At 44.4% G+C, this 26,156-nt stretch overlaps 1 protein-coding gene across 13 annotated transcripts in view; it reads left to right on the forward strand.

The window, feature by feature from the left end:
• Window positions 1-26,156, forward strand: part of ZNF532 (zinc finger protein 532) — a 110,747-nt gene that overhangs the window by 23,792 nt on the left and 60,799 nt on the right. For 12 of the 13 annotated variants that reach the window (XM_079109516.1, XM_079109508.1, XM_079109506.1 and 9 more), the window contains one exon: window positions 23,598-25,957. In XM_079109516.1, the coding sequence (XP_078965642.1) occupies window positions 23,615-25,957 (2,343 nt within the window). In that variant the 5' untranslated portion in view covers window positions 23,598-23,614. Of the gene's footprint in view, window positions 1-22,211; window positions 22,340-23,597; window positions 25,958-26,156 lie in introns of those variants that run through there. The other variant, XM_079109513.1, reaches the window with a different exon arrangement.

Consider the following 26,156-nt stretch of genomic DNA (forward strand, 5'->3'; position numbering starts at 1 on the left):
TTTTGTTTGTTTTTTTTTTGTTTCTTGAGGAATTAAATTTGGAAGGAAGAGCAGATGAACCACTTACCAGGTGCTGCCTGCACTCTTAGCAGCCGCTGTTTACCTGTGGGTGTCTTCTTCCTGAGGTCGTACTATTCCCCCTTTTCTCCCTTCTTTGTTTGCCCCCCTTTCTCTCCTCCATTCCTCTTCCTCCTGCCTCTCCAACTGGATGAAATGGATCATGCTTTATAAGTGGGGTTCAAAGATTTCTTATACTTGGTTTTGGTCTGTTTTTGTATATTTTAAGGTTTATATTCAAAATAGAAATTTATTGATAATGAGTTTGACCAAAGGTGATTTAGAAAATTGGCTCTCTTTCTCTCTCTCTTTCTCTGTTTTGGTTTTTCATACTAGGGATTGAACCTAGGGGCACTTAACCACCAAGCCACATCCCCTGCCCTTTTTGTGTTTTATTTAGAGACAGGGTCTCACTAAATTGCTTAGGGCCTTGCTAAGTTGCAGAGGCAGGCCTTGAACTTGTGATCCTCCTGCCTTGGCCTCCCAAGTTGCTGGGGTTACAGGTGTGCTACCATGCCTGACTCCTGTTTTTGATTCAGCAGTGGAACCCTGACCTTGTGCATTCTGTCACGTGCTCCGCCACTAAGCTACGTGCCTGCAAGTGTTGCCGTCTGCTCCTGCCCAGCCCTGCTAGCCGTGGACCGTGCTGTTTTCCTCTAGCATGGTGTTAAGGGCCTCTATTGTCCAGTTTGCCCACTCTACTGATCTGGAGGAACTCCTGGGTTCTCGCCCTCCTTGAGTTGGGGGAAGTAGTTTGTTGTGTGTTCTAGAAGATTCCCTTCAGGCTAAGGTGCTTTAGGAAAGTGAAAGTGAAAGTAGTGACATGCCAGGTACCACTTGCCCAAGGCAGGCCTGGTTGACCCAGAAATCAGGCGGACACAGTCTCTCCATGGACAGAATGGCCAGGTGTTCCTTGGGACATGTTGAACTTTAAGGTTGTGATTTATTAAAAATAAAAAAAGTTTTTTTTTCTGTGTGCAAGAGATAGGACTCAGGGCCTTGTTCATGCTAGGCAAGCATTCCACCGCCGACCCTAAATCTTATGACTAAGAGCATGAGTAAATTATTTTATTTCACTTTTTATTTGTTTCTGTGTTGGAGATTGAACCCGGGTGCTCTACCACTAAGTTACAGCCCTTTTTATTTTTTATTTTGAGACAGGGTCTTGCTAAGTTGCTGAGGTTGACCTTGAACTTTCAATCCTCCTGCCTCAGCCTCCCCAGTTGCTGGGATTACAGGTGTGTACCAACATACCTGGCATGAATAAATTATTTTAATATCTGTTTCCCTCATCTTTCATTTTATCATGTGAGTTTAAAACATCTCTTCAGGATTTTAAAGCAAATGAGTGAAACTCGACACTGCGTCTTATAGGTTATTGTTTTTTAAGTATTCTTATTTTTGCAAGGATTAGTCGAGAAAGATCTTTTGGAGTTCCTTGCTTTAGATTTAAACTCTCTTTGAAAAAATATTACAATCTAAATTTAAAAGGATATTCTTAAGCAACTTGGTGTTTCATGTTGACTCAGAAACATGCCTGCGATATTATGGAAACATGCATAGACATATAGAAATGGAATGATGTCTGTGCTATGTTGTTGAATGTAAAAGAGTGGTGTACGTGTATGTATTTATGCTTTTGAATGTGTTTGAAGTCTCTGGTCTGTTCCAAATGTTATCAGAGTTGCACTCTGGTGAGCTGCTCTCCCAGAGCCTTTTGCCTTCTGTTTGTCTGGGTTTGAGCATGTGGTAGAGCAGGTACTGCTTTTATAATACAGCCCAGGAGTGAAAGAGGTGCATTTGAATAGATGGCAGCCTGTGAGCTAGATATAGCTCTTTTTTTTTGTGTGTGTGTGTGTTGGTATTAGAGATTGAACCCAGGTCCTCATGCATGCTAGCTAGGCAAGCACTACCACTGAGCTATATTCTCAGCCTTAAATACAGCTCTTTGCAAAGACGCTGCTTGGATATTCAAGTTGGAGTGGTTCTAGTGAAGAAGCAGCGTTCTGGAAGGTCTCGAATGGAATGGTGTGGAAGGCAGAGGAGTGGGCCTGCCATCCCCACTGCAGGTGGTGCTGCTGGTGTGTGAAGCGAGGCTCTTGACTGACAGTTTCTGCAATGCTCTGTGTATGTAGAGTCCTAAGGAATATGCTTGTTAATTAACCGAAAGCAAGTTATTCTAGATTATCAACTCATCTCTTTCTGATTTGTAGTTCAAAGGAAAAAGAATAATTAGAAGTTTCTGTGAATTGCTTTAGACATCAATGACTATTTCCCTATTATTAACGTAATAGTTGGCTTTTAGAAATGAGATAATTGGGAAGCTGCATAAATTTTTGGGCCCAAGCACTTCGTACGCAGTGTGTTGGCACTGCTTGGAGATCTCACTCTACCTGTGAGTGGTTGGCTTGCTGTTTCATCTGTAATGGGTTTTCCTTACGCTTCTCAGAGAGAACCGTGGTGATGTGCGGGGAAGATGACTGTCTTTTCCTAAGCTTTAGATCTCCTGGGTGTTTCCTGAGTTTCCCAGTCCTTCAGAAAGCTGAGAAAATGTTCAGTGGGTTTACTGTGGCTTTTTCCCGTCCCGTATTTATTGTCTTTGGTAGTGAGATAGGAGCCTTTTCTTCTGGTTCTAGACTCACCCCTGAGAGAAGAGCGAGGCTCCCAGGCCATTTTGGTCTCCAGGACCCCTCTGGCAGATGCCTGTCTTGTTCCTGGGGCCCCTCATTGGTCTTGCCATTCTTCAGAGCACTTTTGCAAAGCATGCATATGTGATTTCATCTTGCCATTGAAAGCAGAAAGCCTTCCTATCTAGAAAGGGTTTAACTAGTAGAATAAGTGAACGTAACATTCTTAGTAATCCAAACCAATAGCCGGGCCTGGGCCCGGCCTCAAGCTGGGTATGGGTGTCGTCTCCAGTCTTCGCCTCCTTTGTCATTTCCCTGAGTGCACCTCTCTTCTCCCTTTGACCCACTTTGTTTTCATTAGACTAGAAGTTTTTGATTTTTGGGCATTCCTTTTATGAATAGAGGTTTTCATTTTTCTTTTTTAAAAAATATATTATTTTTTAGTTGTTGATGGGCCTTTATTTTCTTTCTTTATTTTTATGAGGTGCTGAGAATCGAACCCAGTGCCTCACACATGCTAGGCAAGTGCTCTACCACTGAGCCACAACCCCAGGCCTGAACAGAGGTTTTCTGTTCTTTTTTTCTAGATATTTGAGCACTTTTGTCTAATGAAGTGTTTCCTGCCTGGAATGTTTTAGAGACTAGCGCCCAGTAAGATGTTGTGGGGCCACTGGAATCATAAGGGCTTTGTGGCATTTTAAGCATTGTGCAACCGAGAGAAAAGTTACTGTCCTGGAAGAAAGGACAAAAGAAACTGTGCCCAAACCTTTCCTTTCCTTCCCTGGATCCCTGTGGCATGGGCCTGGGGCAGAGGTTCTAATTGGGCTTTTTTCTGTAAATAGTTGCTGCAGTTTGACCCAAATCAGCTTGACCAACTTGGATTGTCCACCAAGCTGGTGGTCCTGGGAGGTCTCATGTCCTTCTGCTGAGGGTGGCCAGCTCTTCCTGCAGGCCTGGCTGTTGCCACTCTGTCCTTGGCTGCAAACCAGCAGACCCATTTCTTGAAGGCCACGTTTCCCAGAAAGGAACAGCACACCCCTGAGATACTCTTAGGGGTGAGAAGGCTCGGAGGTCAGGTAGATTTAGTAAACATTTTATACTGCAAGTCAGAATGAGTATGAGTATAAAGATTTGAGTATGAGTATAAAGTGAGAATAAAGTTTGAGAATAAATGAGTATAAAGTGAGAATAAAATATGAGTATAAAGTGAGAATAAAGATTTGGGAAAGGCTGTGGTTAAGAAACCAGTTTTAAACATTGTCTAGCCACCTGACCCTGATGCTTCTTTGCTCCTGTGATATGCACATGACACATTTATGGAAATGGCATTGCAGGTGACCTGTGTGGGGAGCTGGCTCTGGTTAGCTCATCAGCTTGTCGTGTATCTTTCTTTTCAGCTTCACGTGTGACGTCTTACTTGTAGCCTGAAACCTACGTGCTGGGAGGATTAAATCACAGAAATGAACAAATGCTGAAAACCAGGACTTTCTATCCCTCTCACTGCTGGTGGTTAACTAGAATACTGTTAGTGTTTATCTGACCATTCCTTAATGATGTCACAAAGGCTGCAGACATTAGGGTACATTTCTAAAATCTCAATTTTTTAAAAGCAGTGCAACTTGTTCTCCTGATTCATGAAGCAGTGTTTTGGATTTTTTTAAAGTTGTTATAAAACATGCATAACATGCTTTTCATCTTCACCATTCACGAACATACACAGTTCATGGCACGAACTGTGGTGTTTCCATTAAAACTTTGTCATCATCTCTAACAGACTGAACCAGATGAAGCCCTCTTTCCTTCTTACCTTCCCCAGCTCTGTTAACCACAGTGCTGCTTTCTGTTTCTGATCTGCCTGTTCTAGACCCTCAAGCAAGAGCAGGCTGTTTGCTTGGTGGGTGTCCTGTGACCTGGCCAGGCCACAGGAGGGGAAACTGGTTAAGGAAAGGAGGCTTCTTTTTTCTTTTTTTTTTTTTGCGGTACTGGGAATTGAACCCAGGGCCTTGTGCTTACAGGCAAGCACTCTACCAACTGAGCTATCTCCCCAGCCCGAAAGGAGGCTTCCTGCACATGCCGGCTCCCTCCATCCGTTTACCTCCATGCAGGAATATAGCTTCACATCTTCCTCCCTCTGCACCGTGGTTCTTACGTATTTCTTTTTAGCTATGTCAAATCCTTCTTTGGAGGAATTTAACAAATAAAGTGACAACATATCATGAACGTAGATATTGAAAAGGCCAATACATAGGAAGGATGTGAAGTAGGTTGAGCTTGATCACTTAGATGGAGGCCTTGTCAGGGGCTCTGGGAGAGAGGAGGACAGACAGCCGGGTGAGACTGACACATGGAGCCAGAGAAGATAAAGAAGCAAAGTGCATGAGAGACAGATCCCAGCCCCTGGGGACTTGGGGACTGTGGTTTTAAAGCAGGCAGCCTAGCAGGGTGGAGGCATGAAAGGCCCCATGGCCTGGCTCTTCAAAGAGCCCTGGTTTGTTTGGGGTCAGGTCTTGGGTTGTAAGCCTTTTTCTTTTTTCTTTCTGTTTTCCCCCAGGGCTTGAGCAGATACATGCACAAAATTCTCTGGGTTAGAATTTCTCTTTGATATTGGTCTTGGTCTAAGAGGAGATTGTTATTAGCATTTCATTATGTGAGCTCTTAGATTTTTAAGGTTGACAGGAGAGTCCTCTGTGTCTAAATTAACAAGTAATTTTATAAGCTATACAGTTTTCTTGAATGTAAATCTGAAAGTTGTTAGATACTGAGAGCTTTTCTGCCCTCCCCCTTTCTCCTTAATGTAAAAATGAAAAAACAAAACAAAACCAAACCTCTCACTGACCTGTTAAATGCATTGAGTTTGGGAGGTTGGCGTTCAAAAAGAAAACTCCATTCAATAATCCTTCCTGTATAGTCACAGAATTTAGTTTTGCAATCTAAAATTGTTACCTGAGTTTTCTTAACATTTTCCAAGAATGATGCATTTGCTGTATTTCACTGTAAACAGTTTTTTTTTTTTTCCTTTGGCCATGCAGGGGATTGAACTCAGGGCCTTGTGCTTGCAAGACAAGCACTCTACCAACTGAGCTGTATCCCCAGCCCTGTAAACAGTTTTGAGACCACACTGAATGCAGGAAGACTCTCAGGGTTACAGTGAGTGAGACATTTTCCTACTGTGTGGGACGTGCTTTGGCATTAGAGAAACCACAGTTCCTGTATTTTATGTTTTGGGAGGAATGAGGCTGGAGGAGCAGTGATTTTTAAGTTGCTTACATTGAGGAAAGAGATGTGAAGTTAAAGTTTTGAACTGTTTTCAACTATTTTAAGTTTTTTTTTGGTACCGGGGATTGGGCACTCAACCACTGAGCCACATTCCCAGCCCTATTTTGTATTTTATTTAGAAGCAGGATCTCACTGAGTTGCTTCTGGCCTCACTAAGTTGTTGAGGCTGACTTGGAACTCATGATCCTCCTGCCTCAGCCTCATGAGCCGCTGGGAATTTTAAGTTTTTTTTAAAATTTATTTTTATTGTAAACAAATGGGATACATGTTGTTTCTGTTTGTACATGGAGTAACAGCATACCATTTACGTAATAATACATTTACATAGGGTAATGATGTTTGAATCATTCTGTTGTTTTTTCCTTCGCCCCACCCCTCCCACCTCTCTTTTCCCACTATACATTCCCTCCTTCCTCCATTCTTGCACCCCTCCCATCCCCCATAATGTGTCATCATCCGCTTATCAGTGAGATCATTCGTCCTTTGGATTTTTGAGATTGGTTTATCTCACTTAGCATGATGTTCTCCAGTTTCATCCATTTACCTGCAGATGCCATAATTTTATTATTCTTTATAGCTGAGTAATATTCCATATATATATATATATATATATATATATATATACACCCCATGGTTTCTTTATACATTCATCAATTGAAGGACATCTAGGTTGGTTCCACAGTCTGGCTATTGTGAATTGAGCAGCTATGAACATTGATGTGGCTGTATCTCTGAAGTATGCTGATTTTAAGTCCTTTGGGTATAGGCCGAGGAGTGGGAAAGCTGGGTCAAATGGTGGGTCCATTCCAAGTTTTCTAAGGAATCTCCACACTGCTTTCCAGAGTGGCTGTACTAATTTGCAGTCCCACCAGCAATGTATGAGTGTTCCTTTTTCCCCACATCCTCGCCAACATCTATTGTTGCTTGTATTCTTGATAATCACCATTCTAATTTGGGTGAGATGGAATCTTAGTGTAGTTTTGATTTGCATTTCTCTTATTACTAAAGATGGTGAAAATTTTTTCATATGTTTGTTGATTGCTTGTAGATCTTCTGTGAAGTGTCTGTTCATATCTTTAGCCCATTTGTTGATTGGGTTATTTGTATTCTTTGTGTAGAGTTTTTTGAGTTCTTTATATATCCTGGAAATTAGTGCTCTATCTGAAGTATGAGTGGCAAAGATATTCTCCCACTCTGTAGGCTCTTTCTTCGCATTGCTGATAGTTAGTTTTTTTTTTTTTTTTAACGTGTGTGTGCACACTTACTTTAAAAAAATCAAATAGAATTTTCCAGTCATAATTCTTGTAGGCAGTTAGTTTGAACTTTTTGGTCTGTTGTTATTGACTTTCTTATTTCTAAATAATATGCTTATACTGCTAAATTTGGACAACGTCATTATAGCTGTCTGTGGTCATAAAGAAGGTTACAAAACTGCACTGTGGAGGCAGGTCTGGATTCTCACCACCTTCTACTTATTGGCCGTAGGTCCTTGAGAAAGATACATAAAACTTTCTTTCTAGATGTATACAGTAGGAACAATAACGATAATCATCATCATAATCTTCGTGGTCCAAAGCCTGCTCTTAATGTTTGTAGGACCTGGGGCAACAGTCTAAATGGAGGCCAGATGGCTAAATATTTAAAAGATATAATTAAATATTTAAAAGGTACATTTAAATATTTAAAAAGCTATACCATATGCCTAAATATTTAAAAGGTTTAAATCGAGCTCTGTCTGTGGCCTGCCCCTTAATGTCCACCCAAAGCCTGCAGCTGGCCTCTCAGGCATCTGCCTCTGCACTGGGGTTTAGCACATGCCTGCATGCTTGGACGGCCAAAGCTGGAGTGACAGCTGGATCTGCCGGGAAGCACAGGGTGGAAGTGGGCTGTAACTGGGACCCTCTGGGCCTAGGGGTAGTCGGGTAGTCTTGGCAGTGGAAGCTTCTGAGGGTAACTCTTATTTCCCCCTGCCTTGCACCTCTTCAAACTCCTGCCCCCGCAGAGGGGAGCTCAGTTAACTGTGATTCCCAGGCTGCCAAGGGCAGAGGCTGTGACCTGCACACATAGGCTACCTCCTACCCCCACATCTGGCTCTCTCCCAGAATTCCCATTTGTTTAGCCAGTTTCCAAAATTAAAACCGAGCCAGTCTTTCCTATGAGACTGAAAAAAAACAGACCGTGTGTTAGTTGGTGAGATAAATGGGTAGTCCATGCACAGGCCCCGGCAGGGACCTTTTCATCCGGGTGAGGGTACCAAGTGCTCCACTGATGGCTGTGGTGCGCCCACCACAAACCTACACCTCGCACCCCGGCTCATCTGTTCCTGGGGCACGGCAGGCCTGCACCCTGTTTGCTGTGCTGCTACTGCATTTCTGGTGCTGCGATTTCTTGTGCTCTGGACCTTTCCATGTGGTGTGCTGAGCTGTCAGAGGTAGAGGGTTATTGGACATGGCAAATGAAAGTACGAGATGCTCAGATAAACAATGGGACTTAGACTTACAGGAAAAGATTATTTGTTGTTTATCTGAACTTCCTGGGAGTCCTGTATTTTATCTGGTGGTCCTGTGAGGGTCCTTTCAAGTTGGCTCCTTTGGTCTTGGGAGATGTTCTTTTATTTCATAGATTATATCCTTTCTGCATTTTCTTTCTAGAACACTTCTCCCCCACCCCCATGGTTGTGCCAGCACTTCTGCCCTTGAGCCATGTCCCCAACCCTCTGGAACACTCTTACTAGTCAGATGTTAGACCAGTGGGATCTTTTTATTTTCATGTTGTTTTCTCCTGTCATCTTTATTTTTTCTAGTTCTACTCTGAGAGATGTCCTGGTTTCCTTAACTCTGTTTTTTCACTTATTTTTATCTTTTATTTCAGTTATGAATATTTATAATTTCTAAAAAATCCTTAATAACTTTCTTTTTCTTTGAGGATTCTAAATGCATGCTTATAGTATTTTTCTCTTCGCTCCTTATAGCATCCGTCTCATTTTTTTTACCTTTTATTTTTCATGTATTTAGATCTCTTGTGCTGGAGGCGCAGGCCTGGCCATCATAGGCCTGGTTGTTGATCAGCTTTGGGGATGCCGCTGTGAATAGTTGCTTGGTTGCTGTGCTTACCCGTGGTGGGGGGCTGTCCTCAGGGGGCGTCTCTGATTCCTCAAGGAGCTCTGAAGAAGAGCTGAACTCTTCTCTGGAGGATCCCACAGGTCAGCATCTGGAGCTAGTTTCCTTGAACATTCCTTTGGGCTCCTGCTGGGGAGGAGACAGGGCTTTGGCCTTAGGGTTGAAGGAAGTGGACGTCTGGGCTCTCTCTGCTGCCTCCTGTCTCATCCTCCTGGTGGAGCCTCCAAAGTTCTGATAACCTTGGGAAGGCCCCCTTCCTCTTCTCTCTGCCCAGTGAGCAGAGGCCAGGGGTGTTGGACTCACTTCCACCTGGCCCTACTTTTGGCCGCACCCACTTCCTCCTTGCTTGGCACCTTGTGTGCTGATTCTGGGCTCCGAGTGTCCTGGAGAGCCTGGGACTGAGCATCCTCTACTCAGGGCTGCAGACTCTCCCGATCTTGGCGTGGAACTCGTCCACTGTGGAGGGGTCTCTCCCTTCTGTCTTCTTTCTTTCCACAGCTCACCTTGGCTTTGACCCTATTCCTAACGCTCTGTCCTTGGGCACGTCACACGTTTTGGTGACAGTTACTGAGCCATACGACTCACCCTTGTAAAGCTGACCATTTGGTGGTGCTTTTGTGTTCAGCACCACATCAATTATAGGACATTTAGTTATCTCAGGGAGAAACTTGTCCCTTTAGCTGTCCCTCCCTGGTTCTCCCCAAGCCCACTGCCCTAAGCAACCACTAAACTACTTTCTCTTCATATTTGATCTTTTAGCAAAAATGGTGCTGGGGATTGAACCCAGGGCTTTGCAGCTGTGAAACCAGCACTGTGCTCTGAGCTACACACACCTTTTCCTGTACTTCCCTGTTTATACCTTTAAAAAAACACTTCTAATGCCATCTTTGCGAGATTTCTGTTGGAAAGGGATAGAAACTCATGAATTTGTCCTACTTGTTTTGTGGCCAGCCCTTGCCACGTTTCAGATCTTAACCTAGAGGAGACATCTCACTCAGAGCCCCGTGACGGTACGTGTCCTCTTGTGGCATGGCCCAACTGCTCGTTTTGGAATTGAGCTCGCTTTGGGCTTTGCTCTGCAGCATGTCCTGGTGTGGATGTGGGCTCCTGTGGGGTGGCCCAGCTGCTCGTACTAGGGCTGAGCTCACCAAGGGTGAACCTCTGCCGAGTCCTGGTTTGGATGTGGGCTCCAGGTGTGAGGTGGCCAGGGTTGGGGTTAGGCAGGGCCGGCTGAGATCCCAGCCCTTTCTTGGATAGTGTTCAACTGTGAAGACACATGTTCCAAAAGCAGAAGAGGCAGAGAGAAACACTTGAGATAATGTGTTTTGAGAATTGATGAAATTTTGCTTCCTTTTAAGAGCAAATAGTGCTTCTTTTCTATTTGTGAACTCCAGGCAACTCTCCTAATGACTGATCCCCAGAGTAGATCAGGAGGCACATCCTCATTAGAAGCTGTGCTTTTCAGAGTGAGGTGGAGTATGCCGGGGAATCTGTGCTGAGTGCCCAGGAACCCCCTCCTCCTTTTCCTCCACACTCCATCACTGCAGAACTTCTTCACTATGTTAATACAGGTTTCCTTCTTTTTTTCTACTTTGTTTTGTTAGAACTAATTAAGAAAGGAAGCAAATAGTATTTTAATAAAGAAAGGAAGCAAATAGTATTTTAATAAAGAAAGGAAGCAAATAGTATTTTCATGTTTGTGTGCCCAGCCCTTTCTGTATGTTTTCATATGCACAATATCCCTGTGATGTGTTACCAGTTCCTGTTTTGAAGATGAGGAAATCGAGTCTCTCCTTTCAGAAACTGAAGAATGGACTCTGCACACTGGAGAATGTGTGTGTGTGTGTGTCTGTGTATGTGTGTGTGTGTGTGTGTAGGCATGCAAGGTCAAGGAGAAGCTTGAATCTAGAAGAAGGGTGGGTCTGCCAAGAACACACCCAGGCCTATAGTGTGGGCAGTGGGCAGGGGTCAGATTGTACAGGGTCTTGGGTAGGAGGCCAAGGAGTTTGTACTTAATTTGGAAAGGGATTTAAGAAATTTAACAGGGGGAATGAAAGAATTAAAACAGGGTTTGGGAAGATGAATCTGGAAGTTCTAATGAGAGGGTGGAGAAATGGAGAAGCAGGTTATTTGTCCAAACATAAGACGATGTGTGAGAAGTGAGGCTGCTTCTAAAGAGGATGTGTGTAAGCCACATTGCCGAGTGTGCAAGGCCTGGTGGAAAGAATAATAGGAGGTGAAATTCTTAGTCTAAGAAATTAATAGTGTAGAAAGAGGGGTCTGATTTTGAGGAATAGATGGTAGATTCCTTTAAATTTATTTGAAAGGTTTGTGAGGTATCTGATTGAAATCCCCCCAGGCTCTTCAAACATTGTAGAGTGTGTGCTTTTATTAAATGGCCTGTTAGAAATTTTAAAAAAATTTTCAGCCTATGTTGAGGACAGATCAAATAATAGTTTTTTTTTCTTTTTTTGTGTGTCTTCCCTTAATAATAAATAAATAGTAGTTTTGCTTTTGCTATTTTATGTACTCTTCATATAAAAATAAGATGAAATTTATTTTATGTATTTCACCATAGTTAAAAATCTTAAATGTATATACTGCCCTCTTTTCCTGTGTGGGGGCTATTACAGTAAGTACATTGGCTTTGTGGTATATGTGGATTTCCATACTTGATTTCGATGAGTTGGGAAAATCCTGTATATGTTAGTTAAAGGAAAACAGTAGTTCCTATTTATGGCAGTTAGTGTTTGAAATCATAAAACCTGGTTGTGTTGCCATTGCAGAAGGACAGGCTGGTCTGGTCAGGACATAGCCCAGGGATGGTAAGGAGAATACAGTCCATTTCTTTCCCTGAGACCTTATGGTTGGACCTTTAGAAGGGGCCTGTCTTTCTTTTTAAAGCTGTTGTTCTGTATGTTAGATTATCAGTGATCTAGTTGTCATGTGGCCTACCGTTGGTCCACAAGATAAGCCACATAAATAATTTATCACCTCCGGTCGCAGGCTGGGGCTGGGAAGTCTCGGAAGGTCAGCTCCAACCAGCTCCATCGTTCTGTGTGCTGAAAGCATGGAGAATGCACTTTTGAAAATTCTATTTCTAACGAACTCTGATTTAGAAGTTGCTAAGTCATTTTGATTAGTCAGTGACTGACCTTGAGGCAGTGTATTGGTAAGAGGATAAAATAGAAACTTAATCGCCCCGCGTCTGAGCTGTTATTTAGCATGTTAGGAGTGATTCCTCTCCGCCTGGCCCCTTTTCAAGTGGAAGGGCCGAGACTTGCAGCTCCTGCCCTCCTGCACCTCCTTGCTTTTTTGTCCCCCCCCCCCCCCCCCCTTCACTGTCCTGCTCTCCACCTGGCTTTATGAAGCCAGATCCCTGAGTGTGTACTTAATGCCCTGTTCTGGCCCAGGGGCCACCCAGGACAGCATGCAGCCTTTAGCTGTGGTGTCTCTTAGGCTGCCCTTGATTCTGGCAGTTTCTCAGCTGTCCTTTGCCGTGACCTTGGTGGTTTTGAGGAGGACTGGTGGGGATTTTGTAGGCTGTTCCTGGGGAGTGGTCTGATGCTTAGCTGGGCACTGTGTTTCTAGATGAAGATCTCAGGTGATGTGCCGTTCTGGTCACATTGAGGGGACATATGTCAAGCGAAACTTATGATGCTGTTGTCTCTGGTCACCAGGTGAGGAAGAGTGGACAGGTCTCTCTGCTGTAGAATTGTTATAAAAAAGGTCATTTAAAAGGTGGGGAGTTGGCCTTTACTTCCTTAAGGGTGAGGGTAGTGTTTTTCTATCTTTGGAATCCCCCCCCCCCCCCTACTTGGGGTTGAACCCATGGCCCTAATATACTAGCAAGCACTGGGTGGGGATTTTCATAAATTGTTGGAGTTCTTCTGCACAAGGGATTTATGCACCTTTTCCCATTTATTTACTTATTAATCATTTATATCAGTGTGGACTTGTGGCTGTTTATTTCATAATTTGAGCTGTAATTACTCCTGCTTTATTTATTTTATCACTCAGATTGTTTCAGCTTTCCACTGGCTTCTGTATCCCTTTGACATGATCCATCTGTGCAGTTATTATATTTTGGGAGGTGGATTCAAGCAGTTGTTTTACTTTTTGGCATTGCAAGATGCTCCAGATTCTTCTGATGCGTTTTCTCCCTGTTCCTGGAATCAGTCATTTCTCCAAGGAATGGGCCGGTGTTAGAAGTGAAGAGCTGGGTCCAAGATCGCTTCCTTTTTTCCCTGCTATGATCCATCTGGGCCAGGATTCACCTTTCCTGGCCTCACTTTTTCCTATCTAATCTTCTTATAAGATTGCCCAGCTCTGAGCTTGGTGTGGTGGTAATCCCAGCTGCTCAGGAGACTGAGGCAGGAGGATTGCAAATTGTAGGTGAGCCTCAGCAAGCCCCCACCCCACAATTAAAAAAATCTTAAAGAGGGCTGGGGATGTTGCTTAGTGGTAGAGCACCCCTGGGTTCAATCCCTAGTTCTGAAAAATAATTTCAAAAAGAGAGAGAGAGAGAGAGAGAGAGAGAGAGATGTCGAGTTTCAATTTTAATAAATGTCAAATTTAGAACACAAGACTAATAACAAAAAATATTATTAATCAGGTAAGGAATTAAGTGTTTATGTCGTCTGATTCCAGTACTGATGCACTATAGAAACCTGACTATGAAGATAGAATTTGGGTGATGATATTTTGCTTTGTAATTTGTGTCTTTTATTACAGTTCCTAAGAATTTCACAGATTCATGAGTTAGTTAAAAATGTAGCAAAGTTAAATTTTGAGTATTTGGTTTCATCAAGAAAGAGTAAATAATTGAAATAACATGGTACCAGGAAGTAAGAGATTTGCCTTTGTGGTATTGCCAGTTGAAGGTGCAGCTGGACTAGGGAGGATGTCCAAGATTGACAGAGAGTTTCATGAAGGAGATTAATTAGAATGTGGACCAGTGGGACTATATAAACTCACAACTTGAGGATGTCACCTGTTCTCTGTCTGTCCTTTGTAGGAAACCCTCTTTGAGAACTACTTTCTCACTACTAAGTGAATAAACTGTAAACTAAAAATAATATACTTTGTCTCAAAACAGATCACTATGTTTTTCTTTTTCTGTTCCCCATGCTACAGTAGTCATGGATTAATTTTTTAATTAATTAAGACCTTCAACTCAGTCTCTTCAAACCTTGACTGCTTTGGGCAGCACTCCTTGTGGGGTCCTGACACCTGGAGACGAGGGCTCTCAGGACTTGCCTTGCTGACCTCCCACGCAGCACAGAGGAGAGACCCCGCATCCTGCATCACAGAAGAGCTGGGGGCCTTTCAGATGTGATTGCTGCTCTGGGGAGGCTTTGTGCACTGGGAAGTGCCGCGTTGGGGTCAGTATGTGACACTCTTGTGGCTTGGGGCTCAGGTTAACCAGTCACACTGTCGTATCCTGTTGGAGCGTCCCTTCTGCCACCTCCCTGCTTCTGATCTGGGAGGTCAGTTGCTTGTGCCTCACTCAGCCCCTGGTCTGGATTTGACAAGGCAAGCCCTTGACCCCCTCTGACCCCCATTCTGGACTCCCCAGCTGAGGGTCCCAGCTGTTGGCCAAGTAGGTCTATTTGTGGAGGGGTGACGGAAAGGGAAGGAGGAGTGTTTGAAATTTTCTGGCCACTGGTTCCTCGTGGTTTGAATTCTGTGCTTGCTCTTCTGTGCTGTGTATTTGATTATGATGAGGTTCTCTTAGATATCGGTAGCCCCTCTTCATACCCCTCTGGGTGCTGGTACCCTAATTTTTTACGTGGAAAATTTTTGGATGCAAAGCATCCAGGGAGCAACAGGGCCTTTAGTATTGGGAGTGCCCTGTGCCCTCCCACCTGAACTGTATGTTGGTAGCTGGGACCTTAATGTTTGTTCCCTTTTCCTGGGTTTGACCTTAGACAAACTCCTGACTTAGTCTCAGGAGCTGCAAAGAAGCTAATAGATAATTCATGTTCCTTCATTTCTTCATTCAGTATTCTTTGAACAAATAGTTCTATGACAAGTAGTAAGCAAACCGTAGGAGAAAAAGTTTAAACTTTCTAATAATATAGAAATCGAAGTATCATAAGGCATCATTTGGTTGCCTTTGACATTAGGTAATGGGTATTTATAAAGTTGGGGAACAAGATGCAATAAAAACTGTAATGCTTAACTGGCAGCAGTAAAAATATTTGTAGCCTTTGGGAGCCCATGTTGGCATTTGTGTTCAGAAATCAGGAGAGATGATGTGTGGTCAGATCAAAATTGGATAACTATTGACATTGTGTTTTGAGATTTATGGTATTCATTAGCATAATAGAAGCTATGAAAGAAATCGTAACTTAGGAAAGTCCAGCATTGCCTGTATGTTTCTCTGTCTTGTCTCTGTGAAAAACCTGGTAACACGCTGTAGAACCAGTAGGACACATCAGAGTTGAAAGGATGCCTGAGGAATTTTACTGTTTCAAAGAGAAGGGAAATGTCATGGGCAAAACCCAGACAGGGTTTGGAGGAGGAGCAGGTTGTCGGAACACCAGGGCTACGTTGAATTTTGGCGTCCTGTTGGGTGAGCCAGGCAGAATGTCATACTGGCAGTTGGCTGGATGACCCTTAAGGTTGAACCAAGGCTGAGCGCAGAAAGCTGTGAGTTCTTGGAATGCACCGTGGGAGTGCTGAGGTTGCCTTTGAACACAGGTAGATGACCAAGCCTGACAGGATCCTCGAAGGGAGAGGGAGCGAAGCCTAAGCCTAAGTCCCCAGTAAGTCGGGGAAGCCAGGCAGGCCCTTGGCAGTGCCCTGAGGGCTGCAAGAGGAAAGGACACTGGGAAGTGAAATTCTGCAGAAAAGTCACAGGCAAGAACAGGGACAAGGGAACAAAGAGTGGGGATGGATTGCTTTTGGAGTGTTGTTTCGGGGGTCGATCAAGGGGATCCAACCCAGGGCCCCACACATGGGGGGTGAGTGCTCTAGCCCTGGGCTGCACTCCAGCCCTGTTGGAGTGTTTTCTAGCTGTGAGAAACTTGCTTTTTTTTTGTAGTAGCCCTGTGCTGTAGGTTGAGTAGCCTTGTTTGAAACTGTTGGGATCAGAAGTATTTCAGATTTTCGAGTTTTTAGGATTCTGGGATATTCGCATAGACTTGCTGGTTTAGCATTCCTAATCAGAAAAGTCAGAGGTCTCTGAAATACAGAAGTTTTTTAGCACCTTTGTGACGTTCAAAAAGCTTTTAATTTGGGAGCATTTTCGAAAGTTTTGCATTTCCCCAATTTGCAGATTGGGGATGCTTGACCTGTCTTCAGTGACAGCATGCCCCTTCATTTGTACCCGTGAGAAGGGGATGCTCAGAGGTGGGAGGCTGCCTCAGGCCCCTGGCTAGCACAGTGAGTAGTGCAGCAAGAACTCATTTCCAGGCCTGTCTTCTTTCTCTTCTATCCCAGAGCCTGGATTTTCCTTTTTTACTTTTTATTTTGAAATAATTTTACTTATAGAAAAGTTGCAAAAATACTATAGAGCTTCCATGTACTGTTTACTCAACTTTCCTTTAGGTTAATGTTTTGCATTAATTATAATACATATCAAAAGAAAAACAAAAAACAAGATTTCAGAGTTTTTTTTTTTTTTTTTTTTTTTTTTAAATTTGTTTTGTTTTTTGTTAGCTAACCAGAGGACAGTATTTGTGCATAGTTTCTTTCTTCTTTGGCCTTATGGTATATAGTTAGGTTCTTGTTACAGTGGATCTTTTGTTTTGGTCTTCCTCTTCCATTCTTGATTGATTTTTAAACATTTTAATATTTCTTTTTTATTTTTGGCAGTACTTGGGATTGAACTCAGGGGCCCTCTGCCACTGTGCCACTACCCCAGCCCTTTTTACTTTATTTTGAGACAGAATCTTGCTAAGTTGCTGAGATTGGCTTTGAACTTGTGATCCTTCTGCCTCAGCCTCACGAGTAGCTGAGATTATGGGCATGCGCTACTGTGTCTGGCTTTTTTTTTTTTTTTTTTAACAACTTATGTTTACACACATTAAAATTCTCAGGGCTTTGAGAGGTGCATAGAAGTATATCTCTATCACCATGTTTGTGATACGGAGCAGTTCCATCATTCCCCAAATTCTCCCGTGCCCTGAATTTTGACAGTGGTTTGCCAAGGGCTGGGGAGGCACTGGGAAGTGTAGGATTTGTCCCAGTGCTGGAAAGAGCAGTGGAGGCATGTGAAATGGGGACAGAAGCACCAAGGATCCTTTGGGTAAGGCTGGGGAGACCTCCATGCCATCAGGTAGAAGTAATAAGAGTGACTCAGAGTGGAAGGGAGGTGACCAGGCTCACCGTGGAGGACAGCGGAGAAAGTCCCTGGGGAGCCTGGTGACTGTTCTCTTTAAGTTAACTGTAGGAACAAAAAGGCAGGAGTGGAGATCGGGAGGGAAAATTTGGAAAGAGGTGCTCTCCCCTCACAGGGCGGGAGTTCATAAGAAAGACTAGAGGGGCATTTCAGTGCTAAGTGACTTTGCAGCCACGGGAGGATAGACACAGGGACTTGCTCAGTTAGGCCTCAAGGTCCTGCCTTTCTCAGGAGCTTCCCTTGGCAACCAGAAAGGGCAAAGAAGCCAGCTCTCACCGAGCTTTTGAGTCAGAAGTGCTGGGAGGGAGGGGAGCAAGCTGAGCTCTCAGGAGGTTTGTGGACACCTTTGCCCACGTGGAGGACAAGTTCCTTTAACTGCTTCTGCAGGGCTGGAGGAGAATGGATAGGGCAGGCCCTGTGTGTAGACCTTTGAGGGAAAAATGTGGAACACTGCACGCAAGGGCCCTGACTGGGTTTATTTCTGTATTTCCCAAGGTCATGCCTGATTAATGGCATTAACGAGCAGTTTTATGTTTATATTTGCGGAAGCAGTTGCAATGTTCACACCTGTTATTCAAATCAGAAATATTGCTAACTGGGGAAGAAAACATTACCTTGGCCAAATATCAATTTGTAGATTCATAATCGATACCATCAGGACTAATGAAACAAGTATACGTGTCTATTCTGGATAATAACAACTATATTTGCCAGTATCTTGTTAACAGGTGTACAGAATTAACTAAACGCGTATTCTGTTCTCACCTGCTTATAAACTCTGCTGTAGCAGTGTTACCCTGGTGTAGGCTGTTTAGAAAGGGAAGTTCTGCCTTGGGCCTGGCTGTGCCATCCAACCCCCACCAGTGTTGCAAGGGGAGAGGATCAAGGGGACTTTGGTGTTCCTGTGTGTCACCTTTCTTCCTGGTGGCTGAGAAGTAACCTCGAGAACCTATAAGGTGCTCTGGCCTATGGTTGAGAGTTACCCAGGGTTTGAATTTTTAAGAGATCACATAGCTTCTTTTATTATTGCTTGTTGTTCGTCAGAACTCTGTGTACTAAGTATTCACATATGCATGCATGTGTATGTTTGTGAGTGTGTGTATGGTTTTCTGAAATCGGAGTATGTGCATATTTGGAGACCCAAATCCGTCCTCCTGTGCCTTCCTCGAGTGAAGGAGTAAACCAAGGATCCTTCATGGCTGCTCCAGAGGTGCAGGTGATTAGTAGTAGTTGTTTTTGTTTTTTTTTTTTTAAATTTTGCCATTGCTGGTTTAGGAACAGTGAAGAAGCCTGAGGCCGACCTGCATAACTGAACTGAGTGGGTGCTAGGAATGGAATTGCAGTGAGGAAGGATTTTTTTCTTTGATAAGCAGTTTAGATTGGAGCAGGATAGAAGCAGAAGGTCAGTGGGTCGAAGAACTGGGCTGTGGAGGCCCTGAAACTCCTCCAGGTGGAAGAGATTGGGGACAGAGGCAGAGCTAAGGTTTTCATCATGGGTAGTGGGAGAAGCCAGAAGTGATGTAGGCAGCCAAAAGCCCGTCCTGTGTGCTCCCTTGAGGAGGGGATGCCACAAGGAACAAATTAAATTTGAAACATTGCATAATATAAACATATGTTTTAAAAACTTTTTATATTTGAAGGAAGGATAAGAAGGATATAAGAACATGCATTAGATCCATTAATCTGTTGAATTATTTCTTTAAAAAATTCAGTGGCATTAAAAAAAAATCACAATGACCAGATTGTCTAGAAAATAGTAGCAGGAAGTCCCAAAAGAGAATGACAGATCTAGTGTGGTTACAGTTGTTTTATGGGACATTTGTAGAATACTGTTAAAGTAGGCATTAGACTGATTTTTCTTTAAATAAGACTGTTATGATTTATTTTATTTAGTTTTATTGATTTGCATTAAGGGGAATGCTAGTTTCTTCATTTAAATGGGGCATCTCGTGTTTCATTGGCCGGGTTAACCTTTGTGTGTTCATTTTGGAGGCAGAGCTGGGGCTGATTTAGGCCCCTTGTCTCCCCTGTGGGGATCATTGCAGTCAGGATGCAGTGGTTGGGTTATTCAGAGCCTTTTAACACTGACTTCTTTGGTTGGGAATCGGGAAGCCATCCTCTTTTATTACAAAGAAGAAACTTTTTTATTGAACAGTTTTTTATTGCAAAGGGTAAGAAGTATGATTAAGTAGTGAACAGGTTTTCCTCAATTTTTAACTTTTGGCTTCTGGCAATAAAGGTGAAATATCTTTCTATAATTTAAGAAACTTTGGTAGGAAAGGACATGTTTTGCCTGTCTGTTACAGGACGGAATGAAGTGACCATGTGACAACCTTCAGTTCTTTTGATTTCCTTTTTTTGTAAATGGGCCTAGCATTTTTTTCCCCTGTAGATACTTTGAGTGTCTTTGCAGGGAAAGGACATTATATATTAAGCACAATTACTATTAGTGAATTATTAGTTATTGATATGGGGTTTGGTTTAGATTAAAATGCTATTGGTACCTTTGAAAGAAGGTATATTTTGTAGGGTATAAATGAAGGGAAAGTCATTGTTAAAGTAAGCAAAACTTATTCTGTTGGAGAATCAAACCATCGAGGGAAAGGGAATCTAAAACAAGGGTGCTCTCTATTATCTTTTAAAAGAGAAGACTGACGTTTATTTTTGTAATGTTTTTAAGAAAAAGAATCTATTTTGAAGACGGTAGTCCTGGGGGATTGGGTGGAAAAGAGGGAAACTTCCAGTCACAAGTGTTCTCCGTGTTCAGTGTAACTGAGAAATGCAGGGGAGTGGAGCGGCCCCTCCCTCCAAGTGAGCACCGGTTCCACCTTGCAGAGCTTGGAAGGGGCGGTGGTGACAGGACAGTGTGCTCGTGGGTGTACAAGTGGAATGTGAAGCTGGAGAACGGGTGTTTATTACCTCCACTACAGAGCTCAGTGACAAGCCCACCTGCCACAGCGACCTCGTGACGGGCCTCCCATCGGCCACTCACTCGTGATGCCTCTTTAGCTTATGGTCAGGCTTCCTTCAGGGGAACAGGACAGCTGGTTCGTATTTTTTAAGCCTCTGGTAATTCACTTTTACACTTTCAGAGTGCCTTACTGTTTTCCCCTGGGCTTCCCCACATCCTCCCCCCAAAAGGGAAGGTAAACCTTAGGTGGAGCAGAGAAATGGGAGCTGGCACACTCAGTCCCCAAGGAGAAGCGACTGCTGGAGCATCCTCCAAGTGTCTCCTTGACCTCTGGTCTTTGCAGGCTCAGCTTCCCACACCTAACCCTGCTGGGTGGAAGGCAAAGAATGTGATTGTATGGGGGCAACAAGCCAGTGCCGACTGCAAGGTCTAATGCTGCAGCCCCTGTGGTCCAACAGGAGTGGAAGGTGTTCAGAGGCGCATTTTAATCTTGCAAGTTTTTATGCAAATACCCACCCACTGCACTGTCATCTGAACTGCCAGTCACTCAAGTTTCGTGTCACATGGTGACCTTTTGTCATTTCTTGTGGTGGTGTGTCCTGGTTCTCATGACCAGCAGGTATTTGAATTACTGAACTGACTGTGCTCTGGGAGGAACAGTGTGATGTCTTTTGCTTACCAAATCACAAAGACAGGGCTAGTGACAAAAGTCCCATGCAGCTGTAAGGATAGGCTAGGAGGACTTGGGCAGGACCCATCTACCACTGGGGATGCCTGGGATCTTTGTGAAGATCCACCTTCCAACCCTGGTACTGGGGCCGAGAGTGGGTTGTGATTCTTTATCATGAATTTTCAAAAAATGGTGGCCTATAACCTAGAGCCACATGGTTGGTAAAGAAAAACCACAGGGATGCTCTGCTTATACAGCTTTATTGTGGCATTCAATTTACAATGGCAGTGTGAGGCTTAAAAATGAAAGTGGTGGCATTCAAGGATTATTCGTACATGGGTGGATTCTTGTGTGGATATAGTATCTGACAGATTTTTCATTCCCCACATTTTGCAGTTTAAATGTTCAATTTCATTTAAAAAAATAATCACACTTTCCTCCTGGGTATGACTTCTCATGGATATTTTCACATCAGTATCACTTTAGAAATGTTAATATTTTGTTTCCTAAGCATCTTTTATCTTGGTAGTGGTTTGAGGCTCAGGTATTTAATTTCCAGTCTGGTGGAGCAGGCAGAGAATAGTGACCAGTTTGCTTCAAAGCTAAGCAAACCACTGGGAGGAAATTATACCAAGATTTCCTCAGCTCTGTGTGACCGAGACATGTGCAAATGGAAGGTGATTTATATTTCAGGTGTTTATTTCATCCTCAATGGGTTTTGCCAACCCAAGTCAAGTATTCCCAGAGCGAGTCGTGCATTTGTGGTTTATCGGTTTTCACAGGGATGCACATTCAGGATCAGATCCCTGACCCCAGTGTTGTTCCTTTCATCAGGAATGCTCCATCTTTTACGGATTGTACAAGAAAAAAAAAAAAAAAAAGCATAAGTACTTCAGTAAAACGTGGAAGACGGCATCCCAGGGAGCCATTCCAACAGATTTAGGGGGGGGAAAGCACGGTGAATACTGAAGCGCCAGGTGTGTGCTCACGGGGCTAGGCTCACTCTTCCTTTGCAGTTGCCTGTCAGTGGTAACTCTCCTCGCTTCTGACTCTGTCACTTGTTCAGTTCCTCTTTCTCTTCCCTCCCTTTTAATCTCTTCTCTTTCTCTCCACCCTCCCTTTCTCGTTTCCTTCCTTTCTTATCTTCCCCTCTTCTTTCTTCTTCCCTCTTTCCTTTCCTTCTCTTTCTGGCTACTTGCTCTTTCTGCAGAAAGAAGGACCAACTCCAAAGAGGTTCCACTACTTCTGAAGGTCTCAGAGTTCTAGGGGCAGAGCTGGGCCCACACCTGTTCTTCTGTTCTAAATCTAGCCTCTGGCCTTGACTCAGACCAGGTAATGATCTGGCATTGTTAGTGTCCTCAGGCAGCTCACAGGCCAGTAAGACAAGCTCACACGCACTGGAGGACGTGCCAGGAAATAATAGCATTGGACAATGAGTCCGTTGGGGTTCAGAGAGCAGGATGATCTCCCCTGAAGTGGAAATTGTACTTGATCCCCACTGTCACTTGTCCTCTGCAAGTGGGGTGAAGGGCTCCTTTAAAGACTATGAGCACTGCATGCGTTTCCCTTTCATCTTTAGTAATGGCTGTGACTGTCCATTTTCATAAACTCTGTCCTTCCACCCAGGAGTGCTTCTTTTATTTATTTATTTGCTAACACTGGGAATTGAACCCAGAGTCACTTAACCACTGAGCTACATCCCTAGTTCTTTTTATTTTGAGACAGAATCTCACTAAGTTGCTTGGGGCTTCACAAAGTTGCTGAGGCCAGTCTTGAACTTGGGTTCCTCTTGCCTCATCCTCCCTAGTCACTGGAATTATAGGCATGCACCACCATACCCAGCCAGGAGTGTTTCTATTTTAGCATAATAGGGAAAGTTAGGATTAAATAAATATGGATAGAATTGATTCATTAGGGATTTTTAAAAAAATCCCATGTGGAACTTAGTAGTGGATATCCTGTGGTGGGTGCCCATTTCTTTCTTTCCTCTGTGAATGAATATTGAAATTTATAATTAAAAAAAATTTCTAGTTGTATAAGGACACAGTACTTTTATCTTATTTATTTATATGTGGTGCCAGGGATCGAACCCACTGCCTCACACATGCTAGGCAAGCACTCTATCACTGAGCTACAACCCTCAGCCCTACAATTGTTTTTTTGATTATAATCTATTTGCTATATTATAGTATCCCAAATCTGATGGTGACTATGATACTGATAATTTTGCTGTGGAATTAAACGCTTTCAAGTTCAAAATATGTTTGGAAGTCGGTCCACATGAAAACAGTGATAAGTGACAGCTTTTTAGTTGCTATACCAAAACCTGCCTTTCTGAGCTACGCAGTGTTGGCTGACTTCCTTCTCATTAGATAGGAGTCACACTGATGATATTGGAGAGCATTTTGGAGGGGTTACTTTTGAAGCTATAAAAAGTGGATTCGGTGCATATTCTCTGTTACGCCAAGTGCATTGGCCACCTTGCGCTTCCTTGGTGATCCTCAGACATTGGTGTACACTCCGCAGCGAGACTGACCTCATCAGTGCACATGTTAATTGCTGATGGAGTTCTTTTCTGTTCCTTTAACAGAACATCTGATCAAATTCATGACCATGGGGGATATGAAGACCCCAGACTTTGATGACCTCCTGGCAGCATTTGACATCCCAGATATGGTCGATCCCAAAGCAGCTATTGAGTCTGGACATGATGACCATGAGAGCCACATCAAGCAGAATGCCCACGGGGATGAGGACTCTCACACGCCCTCCTCTTCCGACGTGGGTGTCAGCGTGATCGTGAAGAACGTTCGCAACATCGACTCCTCGGAGGGCACCGAGAAGGATGGCCACAACCCCACAGGCAATGGCTTGCATAATGGGTTTCTCACCGCGTCCTCGCTTGACGGTTACGGTAAAGATGGAGCCAAGTCCTTGAAAGGAGACGCTCCTGTCTCAGAGGTGTCTCTGAAAGACTCCACGTTCAGCCAGTTCAGCCCCATCTCAAGTGCTGAAGAGTTCGATGACGATGAGAAAATAGAGGTGGACGACCCCCCTGATAAGGAGGACGTGCGCTCAGGCTTCCGACCGAATGTACTGACGGGGTCCGTTCCCCAGCAGGACTACGATAAACTGAAGGTGCTTGCAGGCGAGAACCCCAGCAAAACGGGAATCTCTCCATCAGGCAGTGTAGATAAAAACAAAGTTAAGAGAGAAACAGAAGCCAATTCCATAAATCTGAGTGTTTACGAACCTTTTAAAGTCAGGAAAGTGGAGGACAAGCTGAAGGAGAACTCTGAAAAGGTGCTTGAGAACAGGGTCCTCGAGGGGAAGCTGAGCTCCGAGAAGAGCGAGGCGAGCCTCGCTGGCCTCGCGCCCTCCAAGACCAAGTCGTCCTCCAAGCTGTCCTCCTGCATAGCCGCCATCGCAGCCCTGAGCGCCAAGAAGGCGGCCTCGGACTGCAGCAAGGAGCCTGTGGCCAACTCCAGGGAATCCTCTCCTTTACCAAAAGAAGTTAATGACAGCCCGAGAGCCGCTGACAAGTCTCCCGAATCCCAGAGTCTCATCGATGGCACCAAGAAAGCCTCCTTAAAGCCACCGGACAGTCCCCGGAGCGTGTCCAGCGAGAACAGCAGCAAAGGCTCCCCGTCCTCTCCTGCGGGACCCACGCCAGCCATCCCCAAGGTTCGCATCAAAACCATCAAGACGTCTTCGGGCGAGATCAAGAGAACTGTCACGAGGGTGCTGCCCGAAGTGGATCTCGACTCTGTGAAGAAGCCTTCCGAGCAGACGGCGTCCGTGATGGCCTCTGTGACGTCTCTCCTCTCGTCTCCAGCATCGGCTGCTGTCCTTTCCTCTCCCCCCAGGGCGCCTCTCCAGTCAGCCGTTGTGACCAATGCAGTTTCCCCTGCAGAACTGACCCCCAAACAGGTCACCATCAAGCCTGTGGCCACTGCTTTTCTCCCTGTGTCTGCTGTCAAGACGGCAGGGTCCCAGGTCATCAATTTGAAGCTTGCTAATAACACAACGGTGAAAGCCACAGTCATATCTGCTGCCTCTGTTCAGAGCGCCAGCAGCGCCATCATTAAAGCCGCCAACGCCATCCAGCAGCAAACTGTTGTGGTGCCAGCGTCCAGCCTGGCCAATGCCAAACTCGTGCCAAAGACTGTGCACCTTGCCAACCTTAACCTTCTGCCTCAGGGTGCCCAGGCCACCTCTGAACTCCGCCAAGTGCTAACCAAACCTCAGCAACAAATAAAGCAGGCAATAATCAATGCAGCGGCCTCACAACCACCCAAAAAGGTGTCTCGGGTCCAGGTGGTGTCGTCCTTGCAGAGTTCTGTGGTGGAAGCTTTCAACAAGGTGCTGAGCAGTGTCAATCCAGTCCCAGTTTACATCCCAAACCTCAGTCCTCCCGCCAACGCAGGGATCACGTTACCGACGCGTGGGTACAAGTGCTTGGAGTGCGGGGACTCCTTCGCACTGGAAAAGAGCCTGACCCAGCACTACGACAGGCGTAGTGTGCGCATTGAAGTAACGTGCAACCATTGTACAAAGAACCTCGTTTTTTACAACAAATGCAGCCTCCTTTCCCATGCTCGCGGGCATAAAGAGAAAGGAGTGGTAATGCAGTGCTCCCACTTAATTTTAAAGCCAGTCCCAGCAGATCAAATGATAGTTTCTCCGTCTAGCAATACTTCCGCTTCATCTTCCACTCCGCAGAGCTCTGTGGGAGCTGGCACACACACTGTAACAAAAATCCAGTCTGGCATAACTGGGACAGTCATATCAGCTCCTTCAAGCACACCCATCACCCCAGCTATGCCCCTAGACGAAGACCCCTCCAAACTCTGTAGACACAGTCTCAAATGTTTGGAGTGTAACGAAGTCTTCCAGGACGAGACGTCGCTGGCCACACATTTCCAGCAGGCTGCAGATACGAGTGGACAAGTAGAGTATCATTTAAATTTTGGTGTTTCAGTGATGAGTCTGTAGCTGTGAGTGCTGGATAAGATGGCTTGATTTTAGGGGTGGCAGTGCAGTTATGGGGACGGGTGTGCGCGCGCGTGTATGCAGGTAAGCACCGGAGAGCAGGATTGTTTCTATTGAATGGAAGCAATGTTGTACCACAAAGATGATTCTTTTAGCT

This window comes from Sciurus vulgaris (assembly GCF_902686455.1).
Source record: "Sciurus vulgaris genome assembly, chromosome: 13".
Lineage (NCBI taxonomy): Eukaryota > Metazoa > Chordata > Mammalia > Rodentia > Sciuridae > Sciurus > Sciurus vulgaris.